Raw genomic sequence first — 24,440 nt, forward strand, 5'->3', positions numbered from 1 at the left:
TATGCAGGAATAACCAATCAGGATGTGGTTGTCTGTCTGTGAGACGACCGCTTGGGTCTGGTGGATGTAATATGATGCCCATCTTGTTAGCTTCTTCACCACCTACTTTGCCTCTTTCAAGGACTGTACAGTGTACTTCTAGATCAAGCATCTGCATATGTTTTGCTAAGAAGTGTATAGCAGCCGCTATGTCACCCTCTGTCAGGTTCACCCACCTTTCAGCTACAATTAGTGCTCCACACGCCATTGTATTGTACGAATGTAAGAATGGTCACTCTTAACTGAAAGTACAAAGGGGACATACAATACACAATAAATATTTTATATGATGAACAGTAAACAGACAAGTTTCTTCTGTTGTTGAAAGTATACAGATATTATTGTAAGTGTTTATTTATGTGTATGTGGATGAGAAAAGCATGTCATTTGTTACTTTACTTTTACCTATCTTAGTGGTCATTTACGTTCGTTTTAATATTTGACTTTTTTAAGGCTTTTATAACATGTCTCAGTCTATAATTTTAATGACCATTCACTATACTTTTAACATTTGACATTAACGGTATACTGGTATACTTGTTTTTGTAGCATTCACCTTATTTATGTTTTTGTATTTTATGTGCAGCACTTTTGAATATTTTAAATAGAAAAGGCGCTTTAGAAAATAAATAAACTTAAACTTAAACTTACCTAATGACGTATTAGACTTTCATAAGAATTATGAAAACAGAGCGTACAGAAAGATTATGAGTACAATGTATGACTTGATTCAATCTGATTAAAATCTGCTGTATTGTACACTTTGCGATTTCTTTTTGGCTGTTACATCGTTTCTTCTTTTGTGAATGTTCATTACATACAGCTGACAAAACACCATAGGCATTCCCATACCAAATCTAAGCACTGAGTAAAATTCACTCAACAAATAAGAATGCCCTGAAACATACAGGTACTGAGTACTTGAGAGTGCTTAGTTCAAAAAGAGCATGAGCACAGAGTGCACACAATGATGTTATCATTATTGTTTGGTGGTTCTCTTTCTTTCAAATTCGAACACTGAGTGTATATATTGTAAGATGGATTCTGATTGGCTACTTGTAAGTATACGATTTGGTATGGGAATGCCTGATAACTAATTCAGAATTCTGCTAGTATTGTTAGTTTTTTTGGAGTTTAAAGTATATATTTTCTTCATAACTAATTAACTTTTTAAAAACTTGATATACTTTAATAATGATACCCCTAAAGCATTACCTGTGATTGTTTGGATTTCAAATCTTCCAATTTGATTTGTTTTATCAAGTGATGAACTATTCTAACAGAACACAGCAACTTCAACTTGACCTTAGGTTGAGGACAATTAATGTTGTTTACAAGTACAAATGTGTATGTGTATTTAATTTAACAACGTACCATGCCCAGGATGATTACAATTAAGTTTAATAAATGTATGACAGAATATTCATACCCCCATTTTTTAGTGCCACACTAATAAATTCCCTATGGTTTATTATATTTTGTATTGTAATATCTCAGTGACACGTGATCTTTAATGTCGACATGCATATACATTATAATCATAATTTTATTAGCAGCAACTTTGCTTTCATTTGCGTTATGAAATGATATCAATTACTGCAGTATTATGTTGTTTTCAAGGAAAAGAAAATGTACACTGGGTATTGTACAATCTTGGAGTAATTACTCCAAGATGCAATCGACAGAATTAAAGACAGCAACTGTGATATTACATTATGATAGCTGCATGCATGGTACAGGTATAAAGATGTATATAGTGTGTTGTGACGTCACTCACCTGTACATAATTGGTGGCAGACATCTGGTTAACTATCCCTACATTATACATTCCACTTAGTACAGGTCCATGGCAGGTCTTCAACTGGCCAATCTAGGCTAATTACTTGGGCTTACAATTATAAGGCTGGACCCGTTACATAATCACTACTTCTATAGCTGTTCCATTGCTTATATACTGCTTTTCCTATGTAGTGTACTACTACTAGTAACAAGCACTTGAAATTTGATCAATCTGTGTCATTTAAAAGAGAAAAAAAATGTATAGTAAAACTGAGGCACTTGAATCAATCTGTATGATTGCATAGTTAAAAAGAGTTCTTTTTTATTATACATTTAAAAAAAAATCATACACGAGTGCCTACCGTGTCACAACCTATTTAGACCACATGGCGAAGTCCACTTCCGGGTTCTGCAACAACACTGGAATTATATCTATGCAACCTTTTTTTTCATTGAAACTTATTACCGTAATTTGCTTCACAGGAACACAAGTGACATCTTCCTCTATCTTGGCTGGGTTCCGTTAGGTCTTCCTGTTCAAATGCATTACATTATAAAAACATTGACATGCATCGCGAATCTCTGCTGCATGCTGCTGAAGAGTCGCCGGTTATTAGCTCTGGTTATTAGCATCTCAATGGAAGCCAATAGTTGTGACGTCACTCAAATCAAGGGTGGTGGCATTCTCATGTGCACGTTCCTGCAAGCTTCAGCTGAGAGTGTGGGATAACCTGTGAGATCGAGTTATTCTCTTTGAGAGACCCCCAACCTGACCTTACGTGTGGTAGCAACAGTTATCATTTTAACGTTCTAACGTTAGTTTTTGGTTCTGAGCTTTTCATCGCTCCACGATTGCACTCAAAAAAACAAAAACATTTTATACACGGTGGTCCATAGGAAACAGAGAAGCAATAAATTTGTGGAATAAATTAAATCGATTTTTATACATGTACTAGTATTAGTAACCTATAGTATGGATAACTACTTTCACATTGTACATTTAATTTCTCTTTTTTGTTTATTATATTGTGTTCTTATATAAAACAGTTATATCAAAACAAAATATTACATTTGTCATCATATACAATTTTTCATAGCGTTAAAGTATATGTGAATATCACATGATGATGACGACCGAATCCTTATATTTCTGTCAGGAATAAATCACAGACACTCAGAAGACGCCCCCCCCCCTCCATCCAAGCTCATAGACAGCGCTAGGAGCTTGCCCCCCCTTAATCCAGTTTGCCTATCCCTAGTTTCTCTCTCAATTTCAATGGTTGGTGGCGTACATCCATACGTCATCGGGGATTCCCCAATATTACTATAATCGATCGGACGACATTTAACGTGATCGTGAGCGTAATTAACTCATTGTAGACGACGCACCTGTAATTTACAGTTACACAATTGTTTCGTTAAAGTACACGGGACTGGTTATTCGCAGCGTAAGCTTATCTATACGCACACAGGAAAGGTAAGTTGAAAATTTAAAAGAAATTTGGCGAGGACTTTTCAAGTTCTGAAGAAATTGTCCAGGTTAATACTTTGTTAGCATGAAGTACACGAAATCCGTTTAAATTTCAGCTAGTAGAACAAAATTCTTGCATGCTAACGCTTTATTCAGATAAGAACACTTCATCCGACGGTGCGAAGATACACTAGAAATGCACATAAGAAGTAATAACTAAATAAGTCTGAAAAATATGCCAGACTATCGGATATCCGCAGATGGTGACGATACTCAATAATTTGAACTTTGACCACGTATCAAGTTTACAAGAGCTCAGTGAGTACCAGGGTTGAGCATAGCTATGGCTATACCAGTAATAATCATAATGTAATACATTTAACTGGTTCATTAGGACGGAGTTTGATTCACAAGATAATGCACTACTTGTTTTAAATTGGGTGATTATTTAAGTGGTTAAAACAAGTTCACACAGAAGAGCATGCACTAAACTTTCAAAATTTTGTAATATGGATGAAGCATGGAAGTGATACTTCCGTATGGATGGAGCTAGACTGGAAGATCCACCATTGATCCACTTATGTAGTCACTCGCTATCCCACTTTGAAGCTAATGAGAGGTTACATTAACCATGGTAACGGAAGCAATGACAAATATTTCAGTTTAGGATAAGGCAAGCATGAGGTTACTGGAAAAAAAATCACTTCAATTTTGCACTGAATGCATTCAGTTAAAACTTTTGAAACAATCCAGAGGATGTCGCTGCTTTAACAATATTTGCATTTAATTGGATATTTGTACAGAATTGGAAACATGGCAGCCAAAGGTAAAGGAGAGAAGCCTATACAAGTTGGGCTTGATGTGCCTGAACATTCTGTAGCATATTTGTCAAGAACTATTGCCAAACTGAAAGAGGAAAAATCAGCATGGATTAAGAATAAGCATGAATTAGAATCAGAAATTGTTAGATTGCAAGAAGAGTGTCAAGCTTCTAACAAAAAAGATGAACATACTCTTGTAGAACATCAGTCATCACAGACTAATCATGTAGCAAAACTGTCGACTATGATACGTAATCTTAAAAGTGAGACACAAAAACTTGCCAAAGAGAACAAAGATCTGAAAACTGAAATTGTAAAATTTCATGAGGAAAGTGCTAGTCATCGGCAAGTGGATCCTGATCTCACTGTAGATGCAGTGGAAGAACCTCAAGATTTTCTACAACAGTTACAGGAACATGAAACAGCAAGGAAAGAGGCAGAAGATAACTTCCAAGATATGCAATCATTTGTTGGTGATCTAAGACAACAAATAGAAGATTTAGAACACGAGCTGGGACAATCTAGAGAAGAAAATATACACCTGTTATCGTTAACAGAAATGCTACAGGGAGAAAAAACTACCATGCAAGCAAACCTGAATGAAGCTGTCAGCAACATTTTGCTATTTAAAGAAAACTGTTCAATGAATTCAGAACAACAAGAGCGGATTGAAATGGTCCAAGCTTGCTTATCATCACTGCATGAACAAGTTGGACCTCCACTTGTTGAACAACCACCAGAGGGCGCACTTCAACATGATGGCATTGCTGCTGATGATGATAACATAGATATGAAGTGTGTTATTTGTTATGAACGAGAGAGAAGTGTAGAGATCCGTCCTTGCATGCATGTTGTCATGTGTGATCGTTGTGCTGAGTTCCAGATGAATGAAAATGGTACATGTCCAGTGGACAGAGAACCAATAGAGTCTATGACAAACATCATGGAATCCTAAAAAACACTGACACTATCCTAAACATTATAATACAGTATTATAGAGTATATCTTTGCGAATTTAAGTTTGCACCAATTATGTAATCTTGCTAAAATTATGAAATATATCTAAGTGAATCTTAAAGTCATATGCATGCAGATGATTCCACATCCATGACAGTCACAAACCATTAGCGGTCCAAGTGCAACAAACCCGCGGGCTTGCCTGGCGAAAACGGGTGTCATAAAAGTTGTTTGCATCTCTAAAGTTGTTTGTAACGTTACTTATAATAGCCTATTAAATTGATAACAACTGATATAAGACAGACGGAGATAAGGTTTGCCTCAATTGACTCACTCCTTAGAAATGATCTTACACTGTGAACTACACTTTTGAATTATACTGATTTTTGTTATTAGAGAAAAGGTTACACGATGAAATTAAGTCACACATTCTTCGCTTACATTACAGTGAGAAGGATGGGAAGATATTGTCAATAATTTATAAGGAATCCTATGTATTGAGAATATTGTTTCATGTTGAAATGCCAAAAGTAGTGCCGGTGGGTAATAAAATGTTTTACAGCTGTTTACTTGTGTTATGTAAGAGCCCATCATCACATGTGTAAATATTGGTACTCTTTGATAACAAGTCCACTTGCTTGGCTAATGGCTTGTCCCAGTAATGTTACTTTCAAAATGGCATTTACTCAGTAAATATTATTGTCACCAGTGGATATGAGACAAATTGTGTAGCATTGACATATTTAAATATGTTATTCAATGTGAACTTCTGAAAAGTGTAGCAATCCCATACTTTTACAGTATTATTTTTTTCCTTAGAATATTTCCACAAGATGCCAAGATGGTTTAGTTACCAATATGTTAATGAGACTGTTTGCCTATGCAATGTTTGTGCATTGTTGTGGGGGGTAGGGGTGGGGGTGCATTTGATTTTCACTTTTACCAAGATAACACATACTGAAAACAAGAGGGCCTGTTATGCTATTTAGAGAGAATACTGCATTATATTAACTTTGAAATATATCAAAATAAATGGACTGTGGCCTTTATATAAATAGCAATGTTATATAGTGGAGGCAAACATAATATATGTATATATAAATAATAATAGTATTGATGCATTGAAGGTTGCATGATAGAAATATCATTCCTTGGAGGGTGTGTGAGTTTTAGAGTTGGCGTATCCAGACACCAACCAATATTTTCTTTTTGATTCTAGAATATCTATAATTAATTTGCATTTAATTTTTGACAAGTTGTAGAATTTAGTATTTACTAAAAAGATAAGATATAATATGAACAGGAAAGTTTATGTATTATACATACTTGATGCAGATAATCAACAAATCTGGGACACAAATGAACACGTTATCTTTATGGATGATCCATGTGCTATGTAAAAACACTATACGAAAAGTCATATTTGACCATGTCTTTCCACTGGGGTAAATCTTGAGCAGAGAATGTGTAAATATGGTGAGTATGAGATGAAGTTCCACCTTTGACTTAATTTACCCCTGGTGATCTCTCACCTGGGGGTTGTAGACAGTCAAAAGTGTCACTGTGTCTCATACTACCCCTGGATAGAGATGGCGGTTACTTGGGTCACATGTAGGGTAAAGGTTGGGTAAAGAGTAAATTGGACTTTTCATTTAGTGAAAAGCAACATTATTTCCATATGTAGAATAAAAGCATTTGTCGCACACCGCAAGCCTCGACTCCACATATCAAATATTAAAACGGCACAAGCTGGAACTGGAATGTTTTGTTGTTTTAAATACTGTTATATAAGATATTGTGACTAATTCGTAATACTGTACACTCAGAACAGCTGTATTGAATGATCCGTTGGTATAAAACCCATCTACGTAGCTGTACACATACATGTAATATAGTACAATAAATCCCATCAGTTATTTTTGTGTCCGCACCCTAAAATCAGCACCCCAACGAGATCACAATTTCAACCTGTTACTTTACTACTAATGGACCTCTAATTAGCAGGTGGATTAATATACAATGTCTAATTATGATATTTTATGACAATTTTCAGTTGGTGATTGTATGATTGAAAACACAATACCCCAGTTACAGCTAGAGGAGGGTTAAGATATAAAATTTACAATCTTTTTGTGGAAATTTAAAGTTATTACAAATGAAAACCATTGCCATTTTCTATTTACTTTGAATAAAAGTTTATTCGACAGACTCAATATGATACTGTGTTGAAGTAAAATTGTCAGTGCAATCTCTTTACTAAATTAAATGTGTCTAAAAACATTGAGGATGAAAATGCCACTTCTTTATTTAACGAGTGATCTGTTCAGTGCTGAAAGAATAGTGACCTTCTGATCCTTTTAAAACTTTATATGTACTTTACAAGTACACATAGTCATTTCTTGTTACTTTATTTCATATATCACTGAGTTCCATATTAATGAAATAGTCATGATTCATATCAATCCCAAGGAAGCAACGGCTTGTATGATTGTCTTTTGCAACATCTAGTAAATCGCAACGGAATATTAATGTCTGCCATTGCAGTCCCAAATACACGCTTGTTCCTCAACCGTTGTGACAATGTGATCAACCATTGAAGTATCACCGATGATACTACCATGGAAGTATCTCCGATGATACAACCTTGGAAGTATCTCCGATGATACAATCTTGGAAGTATCTCCGATGATACAACCTTGGAAGTATCTACGATGATTCAACCTTGGAAGTATCTGCGATGATACAACCATGGAAGTATCTCCGATGATGCAACCTTCGAAGTATCACCGATGTACAACCTTGGAAGTATCTCCGATGATACACATCATGGAAGTATTTCCGATGATACAACCTTGGAAGTATCTCCGATGATACAACCATGGAAGTATCACCGATGATACAACCGTGGAAGTATCTCCGATGTACAACCTTAGAAGTATCTCCGATGATACAACCATGGAAGTATCTCCGATGATACAACCTTGGAAGTATCTCCGATGATACAACCATGGAAGTATCACCGATGATACAACCTTGGAAGTATCACCGATGATACAACCCTGGAAGTATCTCCGATGTACAACCATGGAAGAATCACCGATGATACAACCGTGGAAGTATCTCCGATGATACAACCATGGAAGTATCTCCGATGATACAACCGTGGAAGTATCTCCGATGATACAACCTTGGAAGTATCTCCGATGATACAACCATTGAAGTATCTCCGATGATACAACCTTGGAAGTATCTCTGATGATACAACCTTGGAAGTATATCCGATGATACAACCATGGAAGTATCACCGATGTACAACTTTGGAAGTATCACCGATGATACAACCGTGGAAGTATCACCTATGGTACAACCTTGGAAGTATCTCCGATGATACAACCTTGGAAGTATCACCGATGATACACACCATGGAAGTATCACCGATGATACAACCATTGAAGTATCTCCGATAATACAACCATGGAAGTATCACTGATGGTACTTCCATGGATCGAATAAGCGTACGTTGACACATAGACCCTTCAGCCACTATGGTTGACAGTACTTTTAACGTTAACTGACCCTTCAATGGAATATAACGATGATCTGTTTGACCCAATTACAACGAGCAGGTGGCATCTCAACTAATTACAATGGCTGTATATTGACCTTTTCAATGACGTTCTAACGAACAGGAGACAGCTTGTCTTACCTACGACCTTACTTCAGTGGCATGCACTGAAATTCGAGCCTAATCAACGTTTAGCGAACACAACATCACTCACAATTAAAGAGAAGTATGTATTTCCCCAAAGCCTTCTCAATCTAACAAGGCATAACCCGACAGCCAGACACAAGATTTTCAACATGAACGACTTCTAAGTTCTAGACGTAAGGCAGAGGAAAATAGAAAAAAATTAAGAATGGAACTGATTCATTTTTTAACCAAAATGTTGACATCAAATAACAATGATGATAAAATGGATTATTTCAGAGTCGAATACAAAGTTTACATTTACTAAATCCAATTTAAAGCAAAGTTTATGTTTTTCGATATCAGAGTTTTTTTTCAGCTTTTTTGGCGGGAAAAAAATTTGCCCGAAAGATCTAGTTAACAGTCATTAAGCTTATGAATATTCATGGATTGAAGATTCATTACCGTGTATGATTATTTGAATTAAGTTTGATATTTACATTTTTTGAAACAAGTACTTCCGTATATATGAACTACACTTTTAGATTTATTCTGCAAATATTCAAAAGTATGCTGTTGGAATGTAGACAATATTCCATAGGCGTACGCGTGATATGACCGTCTTGTAACACTTTCCAGTCTAGACCAGTAAACCTATCACTTGCATTGAAATTTCTATTCACCGCAGTAGTCGGTTACAAATATTTATCTTTTCTATCATCACTAACTATTTAACAATTAATTCGACTAAAATATTTTTTTGTCGACGTGCTTATTTTGTCATGCTTGAAGGGAACCGAGTGCTTTGATACGCCTATCAATCTTTTATCATGCAGACAATTTGATAAAAGCAAACTGTAGTGTTGAAAGTTCTGCCAGCAGCTGTATATTACATGTAGTTATCTGTATTCCAATGAAGTGGGTATGGGATGTATGGAATTACAACAATGTTCGACCAACTATCTCTTAGTCTGTCTCAAGCTGTGCTAAAACTACCTACTAGCAGCAAGTTTCCTATCTATTGATCACAGTGTAATCTTTCACTTCCCGAAGTTTAATTGTAAACAAGTTGTTGATAAGACCAAGACTGGCTAGTCACTCCACAGATAATATGACGCACATACATACATACATACATACATACATACATACATACATACATACATACATACATACATACACACACTCACTCACTCGCTCACTTCACTCACTGAGATGGTAGACAAACAACTCCAACATTTGATGTTAAATTAGCAACTAGAACACAATACAACATTGCAACTTTGTTTGTTATACCAGATTAGATATCCCACTGTGTCGTTATCCCGAAGACTCTATTTCAAACTCCATTGGTGAAATGTACACTAATTAAACATCAAGGAGTGAAAGATTACACTGTGAGGGTCTATGGATCAATAGAGAAACTTGCTGGTAGTAGGTAGTTTTACTGAGCACAGCATGAGACTAAGAGATACAGTTGGTCGAACTTTGTACTAGTCTAAACACAGCTGCAGTGGTTTCCTTTGTATTCTGGATTCTTTATTCCATTACAATATTTTATTCCATCTATCAAAACACGTATTCATCAAAGTAAACATTATTTTCTTTTATTTTGTTTTAGTTGAAAACATTCGTCTAGAAATGATGACATCACTAGACGTCATACGTTACTCCTCTCAATGTTGATAATTCATATTCCATAATTTGGCTTCAACGCGATAGGTCAAATGTTTTAGCAATGTTCCATGTTATGGAAGAATCAAAGAGTGTTAAATTCTTCAGAATGTTACTATGAGTCTATATATTTTTACGTGTTTTCAGCATAGGGGTACGTAGCTACTACCGGGTATTTCTCAGATTGTTAGTTTCCTTGTCTACGGGCTAAATATAATAAGAATTGACTTGAATTATACACCCTACCTTTTGAGTAGAACGTATATTGATACATTTGTAGTATCAGGATTCGTGTGATATTTTCCTTACGAAAACAGCAATCTAAGCAATAATTAGTGCCCCTACACTTTTCGTAAAAAATTGGTTGACAGAACAAGTATTCTATATTCATATGAAATATACAGTTTCTGGTGAGCGCGAGCATCACTTACGATCTTTTTTCTGTTTGTCCAGCTCATACAGTTTGCAGATTTGGGGAAAACACAAAAATAATCCTACCTACTTTAATGAAGACAACGGCAGAGCCAACCATGAACAAGCAAATGACATCTGCCTCACAGACACACTTGCTCTAAAGTAGTAAATAAAAAGAACAGTAACTGCCATATAAAGTAGAATGAGTGACAGGTTTGTTGAGAATAAAAAAAAAGAAAAGGAAAAAAAAAATGGGTCGTCGCACCAATACGTCCTGACCAGAACTTGTGTTTTTTTGCCTAATAGAGTCGATGTATCAATCGCCGATGTTTTTTATTTTGATATAAATTCTTGCTTTCAAGTGTGTTCATGCGAACAGTAGGGTGAGCTATTTTATCGGGTAGCATAGGATCGTGACTAACACTTCTCGTAATCTAGATGTGGATGATTGAATTGCGATCTTTAGTTCTCACTCACTCACTCACTCACTCACTCACTCACTCACTCACTCACTCACTCACTCACTCACTCACTCACTCACTCACTCACTCACTCACTCACTCACTCACTCACTCACTCACTCACTCACTCACTCACTCACTCACTCACTCACTCACTCACTCATTCATTACTCACTCACATATCTGTTTAACGGCATACATCACCACCTATTTAGCAACAATCTCTTGATCAGCTCGTAAATGAAATCGTAAAAGATCCATAAAATGAACATTGTCGATATTGAAGCCCGGTTCCAGCTCTGGTTCCGGTTTTGATTTACCGGCAAAGATAAATTTGTATGTGATGCAATTATAATATTAGTGACGTAACTACAAAGGTGTGGGAGGTAGGTTTACTTTTGTACTCTCTCTTAACTGTGGACAATGGAGGGCGCCAGCACAGTTGAATGACACAAATTAGCGTCAATTGTCATTTATGTCAACAATGTTCGATCGATAAACAGCAATCGTTACTACTGCATACACTGAGCACTGAGACAAAAGTCGCTGAAAACCCGTGAAGTGATTTTCGTGTTTGTTCTCAATCGTGGACGCTCTGTGTAAGTTATATATTCGACCGAGGAGACCGAACACCGGTGAATGTATAGACGCGTGCTGATCTGGTCGGTGAGTATCCAGTTAATCATTGCTATAGGGTACACGTACCGTTTGACATTTTTAGTTGAACTATCAAACTGCACGCTCTCACATGCATTGTAGTGACACTGTCATCCTGGACCATAGTCGACGGTAAAGCGGTAGTTAGCAGACAACACAGGTAACAAAATCTAGTTGAACACACATTCAACAATTTGAACGGTGTTATTACATTGAAATTAAATATGTTAAATATCACATTGTCTAGTCAAACATTAAATTTCGTCGGCCATACCCTTAGAAGTGTTACAGAGTCGAGCCGTGAAACCTATCGTTTGTTTTACATCTATTCAGCTATGACATGATCAGGTATGTCGCAAGTGCAGAGCACCCATGAACGATATGACTAGACAATAAACATAGATAGATAGATTACATGTAATAATAGCAAGGGCATACACAGTCACATCACTGTGTTAAACATTAAGAAAGGCCTATAAAAACGATATACTATAAAGGACACTTAGCACGGTAAATGATTCATACTCAGCAGTATTTGATTTTGACTTGTTCTAAAAGAAATATAACAGTTTATAATATGAGTGTGTTGGAACCTATGTCCTTATATAGAGATGGCATTTCTATCAATATTGATTTTCAAAATTAATAAAAAAATTCCTGAAAATAGAGTAATTGGAGTTGTCACTCTGTTAACGTGGAATTTATATAGTGTTTAGTAGGTCATACGTTATATTCATACACACATCGACATCATTATTTCCCTTTATTCAATAAGGGAAAACAAGTGTATGCCGCTTTCCTATAGACAGGGCCACGACTATCGTAATGACTTACAGGGTACTGAATGTAACCTCTTTTTGTACAACTTCCAATAAAAATGTCCTTAATTGGAACACTTCAAGAAACACATACATTGCGCTTTTAAAACACTTAGAAGTAAATAATAATGTCTGAGCTACAAATGAAGACAATTTCTCCATATAGTATATGACCTGACCCGTATTTTGTAGTTTTCAAGGTAAAATCCTTTGACGCTCACAGCGATGTCAATTGTGATTTGTGATTCAAGTCTGGACAGATTCAGATGTATTTATTGTCGTTTAGCGAGTTTCAGTGACAGTGGTTCATCAGATAAAATATATTTCCATACAAAGTGGGTGATCGTACTCTTTAGGAAGTAAATTATACTCGTCTAAGTGATTGTAATTCTTATATGTTGTTACCATGGCAATGGAAATAAAGAAAAAAACCGGAAAAAATAACCTGAGAGACAACCAAACCTAAAATGCAAGCAAACAAACAAACAAACAGATCAGACAGTTATACATACATACATACATACATACATACATACATACATACATACATACATACATACATACATACATACATACATACATACATGCATAAGCAGACATACAGAGGCAGACATACATATAGACAGACATACATGCATTCAAACAAACATATACAATATACAAACAAACAGACAGACAGACAGACAGACAGACAGACAGACAGACAAACAGACAGACAAACAAACAAACAAACAAACAAACAAACAAACAAAACTGTAACAATGATTCATAAATTACAAAATGTTGAACATATTCTTAAGATTGATCAATTTCAATGTGTGCTTGACGTCTTTATTTTTAATTTATGATAAAAATACCGTAAGCATCCCACTAACTATCAACAGGACAGATCAAATGCTAAGTGATATTTTCTATAGTCACCTATTTATAACCTTCATCCTAAGATCCACTGCCTCTAGTACATATAAGTCTGTATATATCTCATCAACTTTGTCTTTCAATGCTTGGCATTGTATTGCTTACGTATACTAGTATCGTTTATCGAACTAAAGTACTATGCCCGGTGCGTGTTTTACCGTCGAGAACTGAACGTTGTGCTCCGATCACTTGGTAAGAGGGGATTGGTACCGTTGCCTGAGGCTGTTACACACTCGGAGAGTCCGCAAAAGAGAATGCTTTATTGAAATTTCCGAATCGTTACCGCATAGCTTATTAGAAGACCTACATTAAATCATAGACAGTAGTCTCCCCTCTACTGTCTATGATTAAATGCTATTTTCTGAAATACAAATGTAGCATGTCATGTAAACAAATCACACGCTGTGTGTCACTATGTACTATATCAACATAGAGCAACTGCGTATATTAGTCTACGACTCTCCTATTCATTTAAGGAAGCAATAATACCTGTTTTATTCTCATTTTATTTTAAACACAAAGGGACTCCAGTCCGTAGGTACATATGGTATAGAAGACATTGACTACGTTAATCTTGCCGGAGGGCAATATTGTAAATTCACTTGAATGAACGCTATCAGACTCCTAGGTTCGTCCAGGAAGGCTTAAAGCAATAATAGGTTGAGGCAAAGCAAAAAATGACAAAAATAGATTTTAATTATGAACTAAAATATCAGACAATGATGTGTAATCTCTGGGCGTAAAGAATGACAATTTGAAAGCTAGCCCAGAAAGAAATACATTATCTGACCGTATAATATAAGAAAGAACAGTAATATAATGCCTGTTCAGGAAATTAATCACGAAGGGCTTTACAAACTCATGGAGACAAAACAGCTGGGATGCTTGCTGTGTATGTATATATGTATTGTTTAAGACAGCAATAATAACCACCCAACCAACCAACATATGAAATCCGAAGCTAAGCTAATATTCATTTATGATAACCACATTGGCTAAAAATAGGTGTTTAAAATTTAAGAACCTAGTCTAGTTCATGTACAGTATCGTTACGATTTATACCTTCACTCACAGTCTAGTCAAAGCTGTTGCTCTAGAAGTCATGAGATGCAATTTAAAATTCATCCACAGCCACCCACACAGCCATTAACATCATGTTCTTGTTAATCAATCACAAAATTCTAACAGTCCCTCATAAAGTTAGTGTTTAATAGGGCAGTTATGTAATGATATATGTATCAGCTCAGGATGTTACTTATACACTGATTACGTCACTATAGCAGCTGGGGGTTCACTGATTAGATGAACAATTTTCTGTGCTGATAGAGGGGACTTTGACCAGACTGTGGTTAGACCACAGTTTTCATCCAGACTATGAAGAACCCATCCCCGTCTTTTCGCATTCAGACAGTAGAAGGGACATGGTCAAGATCTGAGCATATATCTTGTTATCTTTGTTCTTTCTCTATCACACGTTATTATTCTAAGTTAAATTCATTTAATTATCACTAAGAACTGTGATATTTGTAACATATCATAACATAACATAACATAACATAACATAACATAACATAACATAACATAACATAACATAACATAACAAGTGTAAAGTTAGATGAACGAGTCATTATTCATTCCAAACGTCAGGTTTGTATTTATTGACCAGGACTGCTTTACTTATCATTTTTACACTTTTTTTCACATGCATACATGCATACAGCATGTTATACACAAGAAGCAAATTTAACAACGGATATATATATATATATATATATATATATATATATATATATATATATATATATATATATATATATATATATATATATATATATATATATATATGTATATGTTACACCTAATCTGTGAAATTGCCCAATTCATGAAATGGGTAGGGAGCTTTGCCCAGTTCATGAAATAGTCAATCGTGTTGCCTAGGTTACACACACACACACACACACACACACACACACACACACACACACACACACACATATATATATATATATATATATATATATATATATATATATATATAACTCGGTGAGTATCAATCTGCTAAGACAGTGCTCTATACCGCAGTGGCAGAGCGTAATAGTTTTGGTAGTACTGGAACTCTTTCTTGGGTGTAACTCGGAGTTTCACGCATATTGCGATCATCAGACACTCATATATATATATATATATATATATATATATATATATATATATATACACCCATATACAAACACAGATACCCACGCACTCACCTATCCCCCCCACAAACAATCAAACAAGCAAACAAAAACACGCACACGCACGCAAACGCACGCACACACAAACGCACGTACACACAAACACAAACGCACGCACACACAAACGCACGTACCCACACAAACGCACGCACACACACAAACAAACACACGCACACACACACACACGCACACACAAAATTTAATGTAAAGAAGGCTGGTGAATATATTAAAAACTAGCCATTTTACAGGTTTGTATTTGACATAATGTATCAAATGTTTAATTTCTATATTCCAGCGTTACTAGGCAAATATCATTCTTTGGTAGCACTGTAATTTCTAATATCATTCTTTGGTAGCACGGTAATTTCTAATATTCTTTGGTAGCACTGTAATTTATAATATTCTTTGGTAGCACTGTAATTTATAATATTCTTTGATAGCACTGTAATTTATAATATTCTTTGACAGCACTGCAATTTATAATATTATTCTTTGACAGCACTGTAATTTATAATATTATTCTTTGACAGCACTGTAATTTATAATATCATTCTTTGACAGCACTGTAATTTATAATATCATTCTTTGACAGCACTGTAATTTTTAATATTCTTTGATAGCACTGTAATTTATAATATCATTCTTTGACAGCACTGTAATAATATCATTCTTTGATAGCATTGTAATTTCTAATATCATTCTTTGATAGCACTGTAATTTATAATATCATTCCTTGATAGCACTGTAATTTCTAATATTATTCTTTGATAGCACTGTAATTTTTATATTATTCTTTGATAGCAATGGTATTTCTATGTTATTCTTTGATAACACTGTAACGGTGTTTTCTTAACTTATGAATCATTAGCTGTTTTTCAAACGTTTTATAAATAATTAAGTATTTTAAAGCAAAAACAAACAAAGCCCGACTTTACTGTACAAATGGTGTAACATGACTTGTGGAATAAATGTATGTCGGTGTGACATCCGTGACAAGTTTTAATACAGAATCGTCCAATACAATCAGGATAATTGGCGACGAGTACAGAAAACACAATTTTCCAAATTAATTGGAAAAACAGACTATTATTACTGTTATTTTAGTCTCAACTTCACTATGTACATATGTCACCTCTTTCTCTTAATACCATCTTAACTTAAGTCTTCTAGAATCTGTCACAGCGCGAAAATGAGTAACAATCCAACCACCTGGCAAACAAGTGTTTATACTAGAAGGTGACCAATATAACTAGTTACAGACAACGTTGGTTATATATACATACCAAAACAAAACATTTGTAATTGTCCTGGTACGGTATGGATATCGTGTTTACTTCGGTGCATACTAACCGATGGTTCTAGACCAATTAAAATTGGTATTTATTTGGGATTTTAATCCATAAAACATGTTATCATGGCTTCATACTTGAAAAATACACATTAAGCAACATATGCCAATTCCTTGATTTGTAACTCAATTGATAAATGTGTAAAATGTTTGTTATTGTACATTATTGTACATATTATAACAAACATCTTATACGTTTGTTAAAATCTAGCTTTTTGCAATGTATGGAGTTACAAATACAGACTTGGTCTATGTAGTTTCACATTGAATTTTCACATCGGAAGCTGTGATAAAATTGTTTTATCAATTAAAAATAAAAAATGAATACTCATTTAAATTGGTTTAGAATCATCAGTTATAAGTATGCAACGAAGCAAACATGATATCTATAACACAGCAATCCCCATCAATATAGCCACTTTAAGGAAGGACATAAAAGTTTTCAATCTCCCTATGTAAAACTCGAAACTAAACTTCCCTTCGTTTCAATGTTTGTTGTTGTTAGTGGTTATATAATTCAATATACATTTGGCATGAACAGTGTTGTTGGCGCTCAGCTGCAAAACCTTCAGATGTGCCCATATTTAGATGTTATTCCACAATATTTTTCTTCGTTCTGCCAAAGGAAATACGAGTGATCTAAAGGGCCTTTGTCACTACTCGTCTAGCGACTCGTAGTGACAACTCTTAGGTTACAACCATTTTCAGCCTGAATAAAGAAAATTATTGGAGAATTAAATAATTATACTAGCGCCAGTAATATCCAAGAAAAAATCGTAGAAAGTAATGGCAATTTTGAATGTTTTGACTCATATTTGAACACAGCAGAACCAGTAAATAAATATTGTCATGACATAGACACGCGTTGTCGTGACGTAGAACGGACTACAGTTTATATTCCATATTTTTTTTGTTCAACTTGGCTAGTGCACGGTATAATATGCATTGTATTGAGTGCATTTTGTCTTCTCAATGTGAGATATCGTATACATTTTTTAATGGAATACAGTATAAACACTCACTCCATGATAAAAGCACCACCTTTCTCTTACATTATTTGACTGATGGCTACATATACCATTTCATGTGAATGAGAGAGCGAGGACTATGGCATATTTTGAAACCCTTACTAAATAAGCTAAAAATACATCTCTACCACCATGTCGGTGGATAATACAAACTATGCCATTGCTAGATTATTAATAGAAGCTTGTACCATTGGAATCTGTTATTCAAAATAGACTGCCGTGAAAAACACATGTCCTACATCATTTCTCGCGTGTTAGTTTTATATACCCAGATGCAAAGGATTTAAATATTTAGAATAATTAACCCAGCGTGGTATCTTTAGTATTCAACTGTTTTGAAAATTTCATTCACAATATAAATACGTTGATATATTAAATTTACGGATTTCAATTAACGTGTAATACTATACTTAAAAAAAATGCCTTTTTTATTAATAAATCATCATAATGGGTGCAATTTTATACACACATGTATAGATAAAGTAATTGCATCATCAGCGGTATTAGATTTGAACTTTGTACGACTAAAACGGTTAATTTTTATGTATTAAGACTAATTGGAAGAGAGTAGAATGTAATCTCCAGCATGCATCTGAGAGTCGTGTCAGTGCCAGTATATGACAATGGCATGCATCCTATAATATGGGTTTGGAAAGACACGACTACTAGACTTATTAGATAGATTGCACAGGCTACACATGAATGCTTAATTAGTTTAAACATCCCTGGCATTATCTATTTAATACAAACATAAATTTACACAGAGTGAGTGAGTGAGTGAGTGAGTGAGCCAGCCAGCCAGCCAGCCAGCGAGCGAGTGAGTGAGTGAGTGAGTGAGTGAGTGAGTGAGTGAGTGAATGAATGAATGAATGGATGAATGAATGAATGAGTGAGTGAGTGAGTGAGTGAGTGAGTGAGTGAGTGAGTGAGTGAGTGAGTGAGTCTCGGAACTTGTAGGATGATTCGAAAGTATCTTCATTCTGCAAGTCTGCAAGTATATACATAAAAGATACACTTGTAGACAATATTGTGAAGAAAGTTAATTCTAACTTATATCTCTTGGCGCGAATAAAGTGTTATCTTCCAGAATCGGCAAGGCGGCAATACTGTAATAACTTTATTTTACCTCATTTTGATTATTGTCAAGCAGTATGGAGATGCTGCAGCAAGATCGACAACACCCGATTAAATAGTTTACTGAAACATTCATGAGGCTTATTTTAAATTGCGACGCAATTCCCCCCACCGAGATGCTAATCTGGCTAAACTGGTATCCACTCTCCTATCGTTACAAATTTAATAACGTTATTTCAGTTTATAAAGCATTACATGGCCAATATCCCACTTATATCAGTCAATTACTTTCACCATATAGACCTAGTCGGTCTTTGCGCTCAGTTACAAATCACTCGTTACGAATTATATTACGAATTACTATTACTAATATCAGAAGTTTCAAAATTGCGTGTCATAAACATTACTTTCAGGGGTTCATAGATGACAATGTAAATTTTTAGTATGGTGGTATATTTTCTGTCTCTTGCTGTTTGTATTTTGTCTGTTGGACGTTTTGTGTCGTTATTGATTTTTTTACAATTTGTATGTAGTCTCCTTTTCTGCCATTGTATTGTATTTGTTCTTTTTTGTTCTCGACCCTCATGAAAAAAAGGCTGTTACCCATGAGGCTATCGAGTATAAATTAAGTTTAATATCATTATGATTATTATATAATATTTATTTGATTATTATTACTTGTGTAGCCGAACTGGCCACGTTTGCACTTCTGCTTGTATTACAGTTGCACACGACTGTGACAGGTGTCTTATATAAAGACGAGATACTAGGATATTTAGCAAGATACATTTTCATGAATTTTCAAAAATAAGTTGTGAGTGGAACAAATATCCAAGTAGGGTTATGGATTACTAAGAAATGACAATAACTCACAACTTACCAATAAAATTTATTTAAGATAAAATAAATTGATACCATCAATAAACGTTATCAATGTGAAACGATAGTACACAGTTTCCATTCCCAAGACAGCCGAGGAAATCATAATATGCTATAAAACAAATATCCACACTCTGGTGGGAATACGTTATCAATTCGACCATCGAATACATCGCGTCCAATATCGTGTTTGCTATACAAAATTTATACATTTTATACTCGTTATGCTATTTATCAAATGTAAACAAGTCAAATGTAACATAGTCATAAAACATGTATTGAATATACCAAGTAAGATGTATCGCTCCAAGTTGTCTATTGTTATATTTTCATTGCTTCGATCTGTTGATAAAGACTGTGCAGTGGAAAACTCCGGGTACAATTTTCAAGTTTGTGTTTGGAACAAACGTTTAGTTCGATACTATTGTTTACCAACAACTATGGATTTTCACTTGAAGACAGTGCAATATAATACAATTCCAAAACCATACTATGCAATAGAATAGAGTTGAGTAGAGTAGAGTGGAGTGGAGTGGAGTTGAGCGGTGTGGAGTAGAGTAGAGTAGAGTAGAGTAGAGTGGAGTGGAGTGGAGTGGGGTGGGGTGGGGTGGAGTGGAGTGGAGTGGAGAAGTGTAGAGTAGAAAAGAGTTTTTTGGGCACTAACCCCACACGCTATTATGTAGGAACTATTTCTCTGGTCTATACTAGTACCCTCATAGCCCGACAATAATTAATTAAGGGGAGTGGAGTGGGGTGGGGTGGGGTGGAGTGGAGTGGAGTGGAGAAGTGTAGAGTAGAAAAGAGTTTTTTGGGCACTAACCCCACACGCTATTATGTAGGAACTATTTCTCTGGTCTATACTAGTACCCTCATAGCCCGACAATAATTAATTAATACTGTCCATGGAGTTATACATTATCATCATATATGTCATGTATGTAATTCCACTATAGGCTAAAATTGACCAGTGAATCGATTCAAGACTACACCGTAATTTCTTTTATTTATTGACATCTTTGCCAATTTATCAGGATATATTGGCAACATTAATTATGAAAAGTATGTGATGTATAAGTGTGTTGATGTTCGTCATTACCGTGTAACAAATGTATCTGGTTGTATAGTACAGTGAATTAATTTACCTATTCGTCGTTTTATAATTACCAATTTTATCGACTTCGAGTGATAGAAACATTACAACAAAATCGGATGATTAATGTTTTCTTAGCAGCCAAAAGTGCCCTGGTAAGAGTATCGTGTTATACAGTTTAGTGTTCTGAATAAAATATACCAGGGATGTGGTCGATATTTGTTTAACAAGTTCGCCCGACCTTACAATTTAAAGCACCAAAGTATAAGATCATGCACATTAGCCGTAAAAACAAACAGCTCACAAGTATATCTTTTAATACATTAACTGAAAATACCCTCGTTTATATGTAGCTCCTGGGTTAATTCTCAAAATATGTGGCGAGACAAGTCTAACGTACCCCCTCCCCCATATTCTAGGCTTGATAAGGAGTTCATACATACATACATACATACATACATACATACATACATACATACATACACACACACACACACATACATACATACATACATACATACATACATACATACATACATACATACATACATACATAACTTGAGGAAGATTCACTACCACAATTGTTCACAGTCTGTCCACAACCTGAATATACTGACACGGTTTAGTCACCCAGATTAAATAACTCAAATGTAATTGAACGTGTACTGAGGAGATCTAACACATTACTTTCTAAACTACGGAACACGAACTACGAGGATCGTCTTGTACACCTTGACAGTAAGAGGGTCAAGGCTAACATGACTGAATTATGGAAATAATAATAATAATAATAATAATGCTGGGTTCTTATATAGCGCTTTCCCACTCCGTGCTCAAAGCGCTTTACAATTATTATCCCTGGCTCGGATCAGAACAGCACAACGGCCCTTTAGTCTTCCTCAACTCCCCGGGGAGCATACAATCCATTGCAGCCATTTAAGCGCATAGGATTAAAGCCTTCACATTGCAACCTCTATCCTACCAGGTCCCCAATTATACAGCTGGTTTAACTGTAATACTGTAATTGAAAATATAATGCAGACTATCATTCATTCATTAGTACAAGAGGTCTTCTACTAAAACCCAGGAAATCTTGATGTTTTAATGGATGTACAGCTACCCTATATATTCCTATCTAACCCAGTCGACACTACAACTTCTCTACTTCTCTCTCGTCACATCACAGACTCTATTTGAAACATAATAGTCTATAGCACTATTTGAAATATTCCCTGAACGTTGACAGTTACTTCTCACATTTCTTATCAAAGTAACAAACTCCGATGAAACTTTGGATAGTTCAACAACTGTTGTATGGGATTGTAGTCTTACCCAGGAGAATATGTAAAATGATATGTTATGTTATATAAAGTTGAGAACTAATCGATCAAAAATCGCCAACTAAGTGTAATATCCGGTTATTCAAAAGACACCGACTGTGTATGTGGTTGTAGCAATGAGTGTTGGAATCGACAAGTTGTCATTAAGTAATGGATAACGTCTTGATTGCATGTAAGATGGAAAATAAGTGCATCATTTTACTCTTTACTTGACCCTGATTATAGCCACCGATATACACCTTATGTTTGTATCACTGCATTAGAATTTGAAATGAAGTGCTAATGTAAGTGTTTCACTGTGTAAAGAAGCTCACTAGAATATCAAATAACGTCCGTAAAAAAAATGGAAATGATTCTTTCTTGTTACAAGGTGCACGTGGTGAAGAGATGCAACACATTTTAAAGTCACCAAGCTAGAAGTGCTAGGAAAGATCATAATCTAATAGTGTATAGTACTATGGATAAAAGGAAAAAAGACGATGACATCATTTAATATTTATGATGTGCAAAAAAGATACTCACACAGTTGCGTTTGTATCATCGCTAGGATAACGCGGATTGTTATCGTTCTTATAAAGTTAATAATGCATATTTCGTCATAGACTTCCCAAATTGAACAAGTTATTAACCGAACATTACAAGTAAGTGTATAACATCAAGTGAGGCTTTTACATTTGTGTCCAGCCACGTGACTTTCTACTGCATAGATGTATAGTAAATATCCCCTGTTATGTCGATATCTGCAAAGAAATTTTTCTTCGCGGATAATATGTTTCTAGCAGTATCGAAGAAAAAGAGGTCAATCTTGCAGCAAAATGTTTACTCCTATAACATGTAGCTTTTAAACAGACATATTGAATGTCAATACCGAATGCACGCCAATATGTATGGAATGTAGGAAAACCTAGATAAACCTTCAATTCTGTGTGATCTGTAGAAGTTTTGTTAGATGTCAATAAAGTACTAGTAGCTGTTCTTATAGTACTTGGTTGTGTGTGGACATCATTCCTTTCCAGAACCTGTTTCTAAACAATCTACCTATCCCGCTTTCCAAATAAACAGCGTCATGTTTGAACCCAAACACAGTAATTACAATTCATGACATTGTTCTTTCTCCTCCAAGGCTTGTCCCAAACCTAATTACAAATTCATGACACCACAGTTTATGTCTTATCACACTATATAAATAAAACAAAACAAAGTTTCTGTGCATTTCTTCCAAATCTGTCATTATTTGTCATAGATATTCGCCTGTTTCAATGACGCGACATATCAAGTTCGCAGCGTGTTAACAATGGTTTGTGAATAAGGTGTAGCGAATGTTTACTAATCACTAAAGTATGCAAGCACATTGTCTTTCTCGAAGTAGTAGCTACTGTTTGACTTGACATTGCTTTCTTTCAAGTATGGGAGTATCGATTGAAATGTACAGCGTAGAATGTTTATCGATTAAAATTTAGTACGACTTTAATGTTTGCCGATAAAAATCTCAACAAGGTATACTTTCATCACGTAAGATATCAAGGAATGCGAATAGGAATGTATATGTAAAGATAATTAAGCCATCCATCATAAAAAACGAGACAACTTTGTTATTTACTTGACATATTTATTAGGACAGCTTGAGTTATTGAATATATGTACGTGCCTTTACGAGAGTTTGTATTGTTATACAAACTCACAGGTTTCCAGGGTTTCCTGAAAATGATGTCAAAACTGATTTGATGTCAATTCCCTCCATATTTCTAAC

General features: G+C 35.1%; 2 protein-coding genes across 2 annotated transcripts in view; both read left to right on the forward strand.

Annotated features, from left to right (window-relative positions):
* The first annotated feature begins 3,157 nt into the window (after positions 1 to 3,157).
* Positions 3,158 to 5,065, forward strand: LOC144444894 (uncharacterized). Its single transcript, XM_078134444.1, has 2 exons — positions 3,158 to 3,295; positions 4,093 to 5,065. Exon 2 carries the CDS (start codon positions 4,103 to 4,105, stop codon positions 5,063 to 5,065), a length of 963 nt encoding a protein of 320 aa, XP_077990570.1. The 5' UTR covers positions 3,158 to 3,295; positions 4,093 to 4,102.
* A 6,800-nt stretch (positions 5,066 to 11,865) lies between these two features.
* The window catches only part of LOC144444623 (glycine receptor subunit alpha-4-like), an 89,059-nt gene continuing 76,484 nt past the window's right edge, over positions 11,866 to 24,440 (forward strand). The window contains exon 1 of the mRNA XM_078134114.1: positions 11,866 to 11,970. The gene's annotated coding sequence lies outside the window, so the exon portion shown is untranslated. The remainder of the gene's footprint in view (positions 11,971 to 24,440) is intronic.

Source organism: Glandiceps talaboti, chromosome 13 (genome assembly GCF_964340395.1).
Source record: "Glandiceps talaboti chromosome 13, keGlaTala1.1, whole genome shotgun sequence".
NCBI lineage: Eukaryota > Metazoa > Hemichordata > Enteropneusta > Spengelidae > Glandiceps > Glandiceps talaboti.

Bases quoted from the DNA above. Each gene is read 5' to 3' on its own strand.
- LOC144444894 (XM_078134444.1), top strand. From the start codon at position 4,103: ATGGCAGCCAAAGGTAAAGGAGAGAAGCCTATACAAGTTGGGCTTGAT.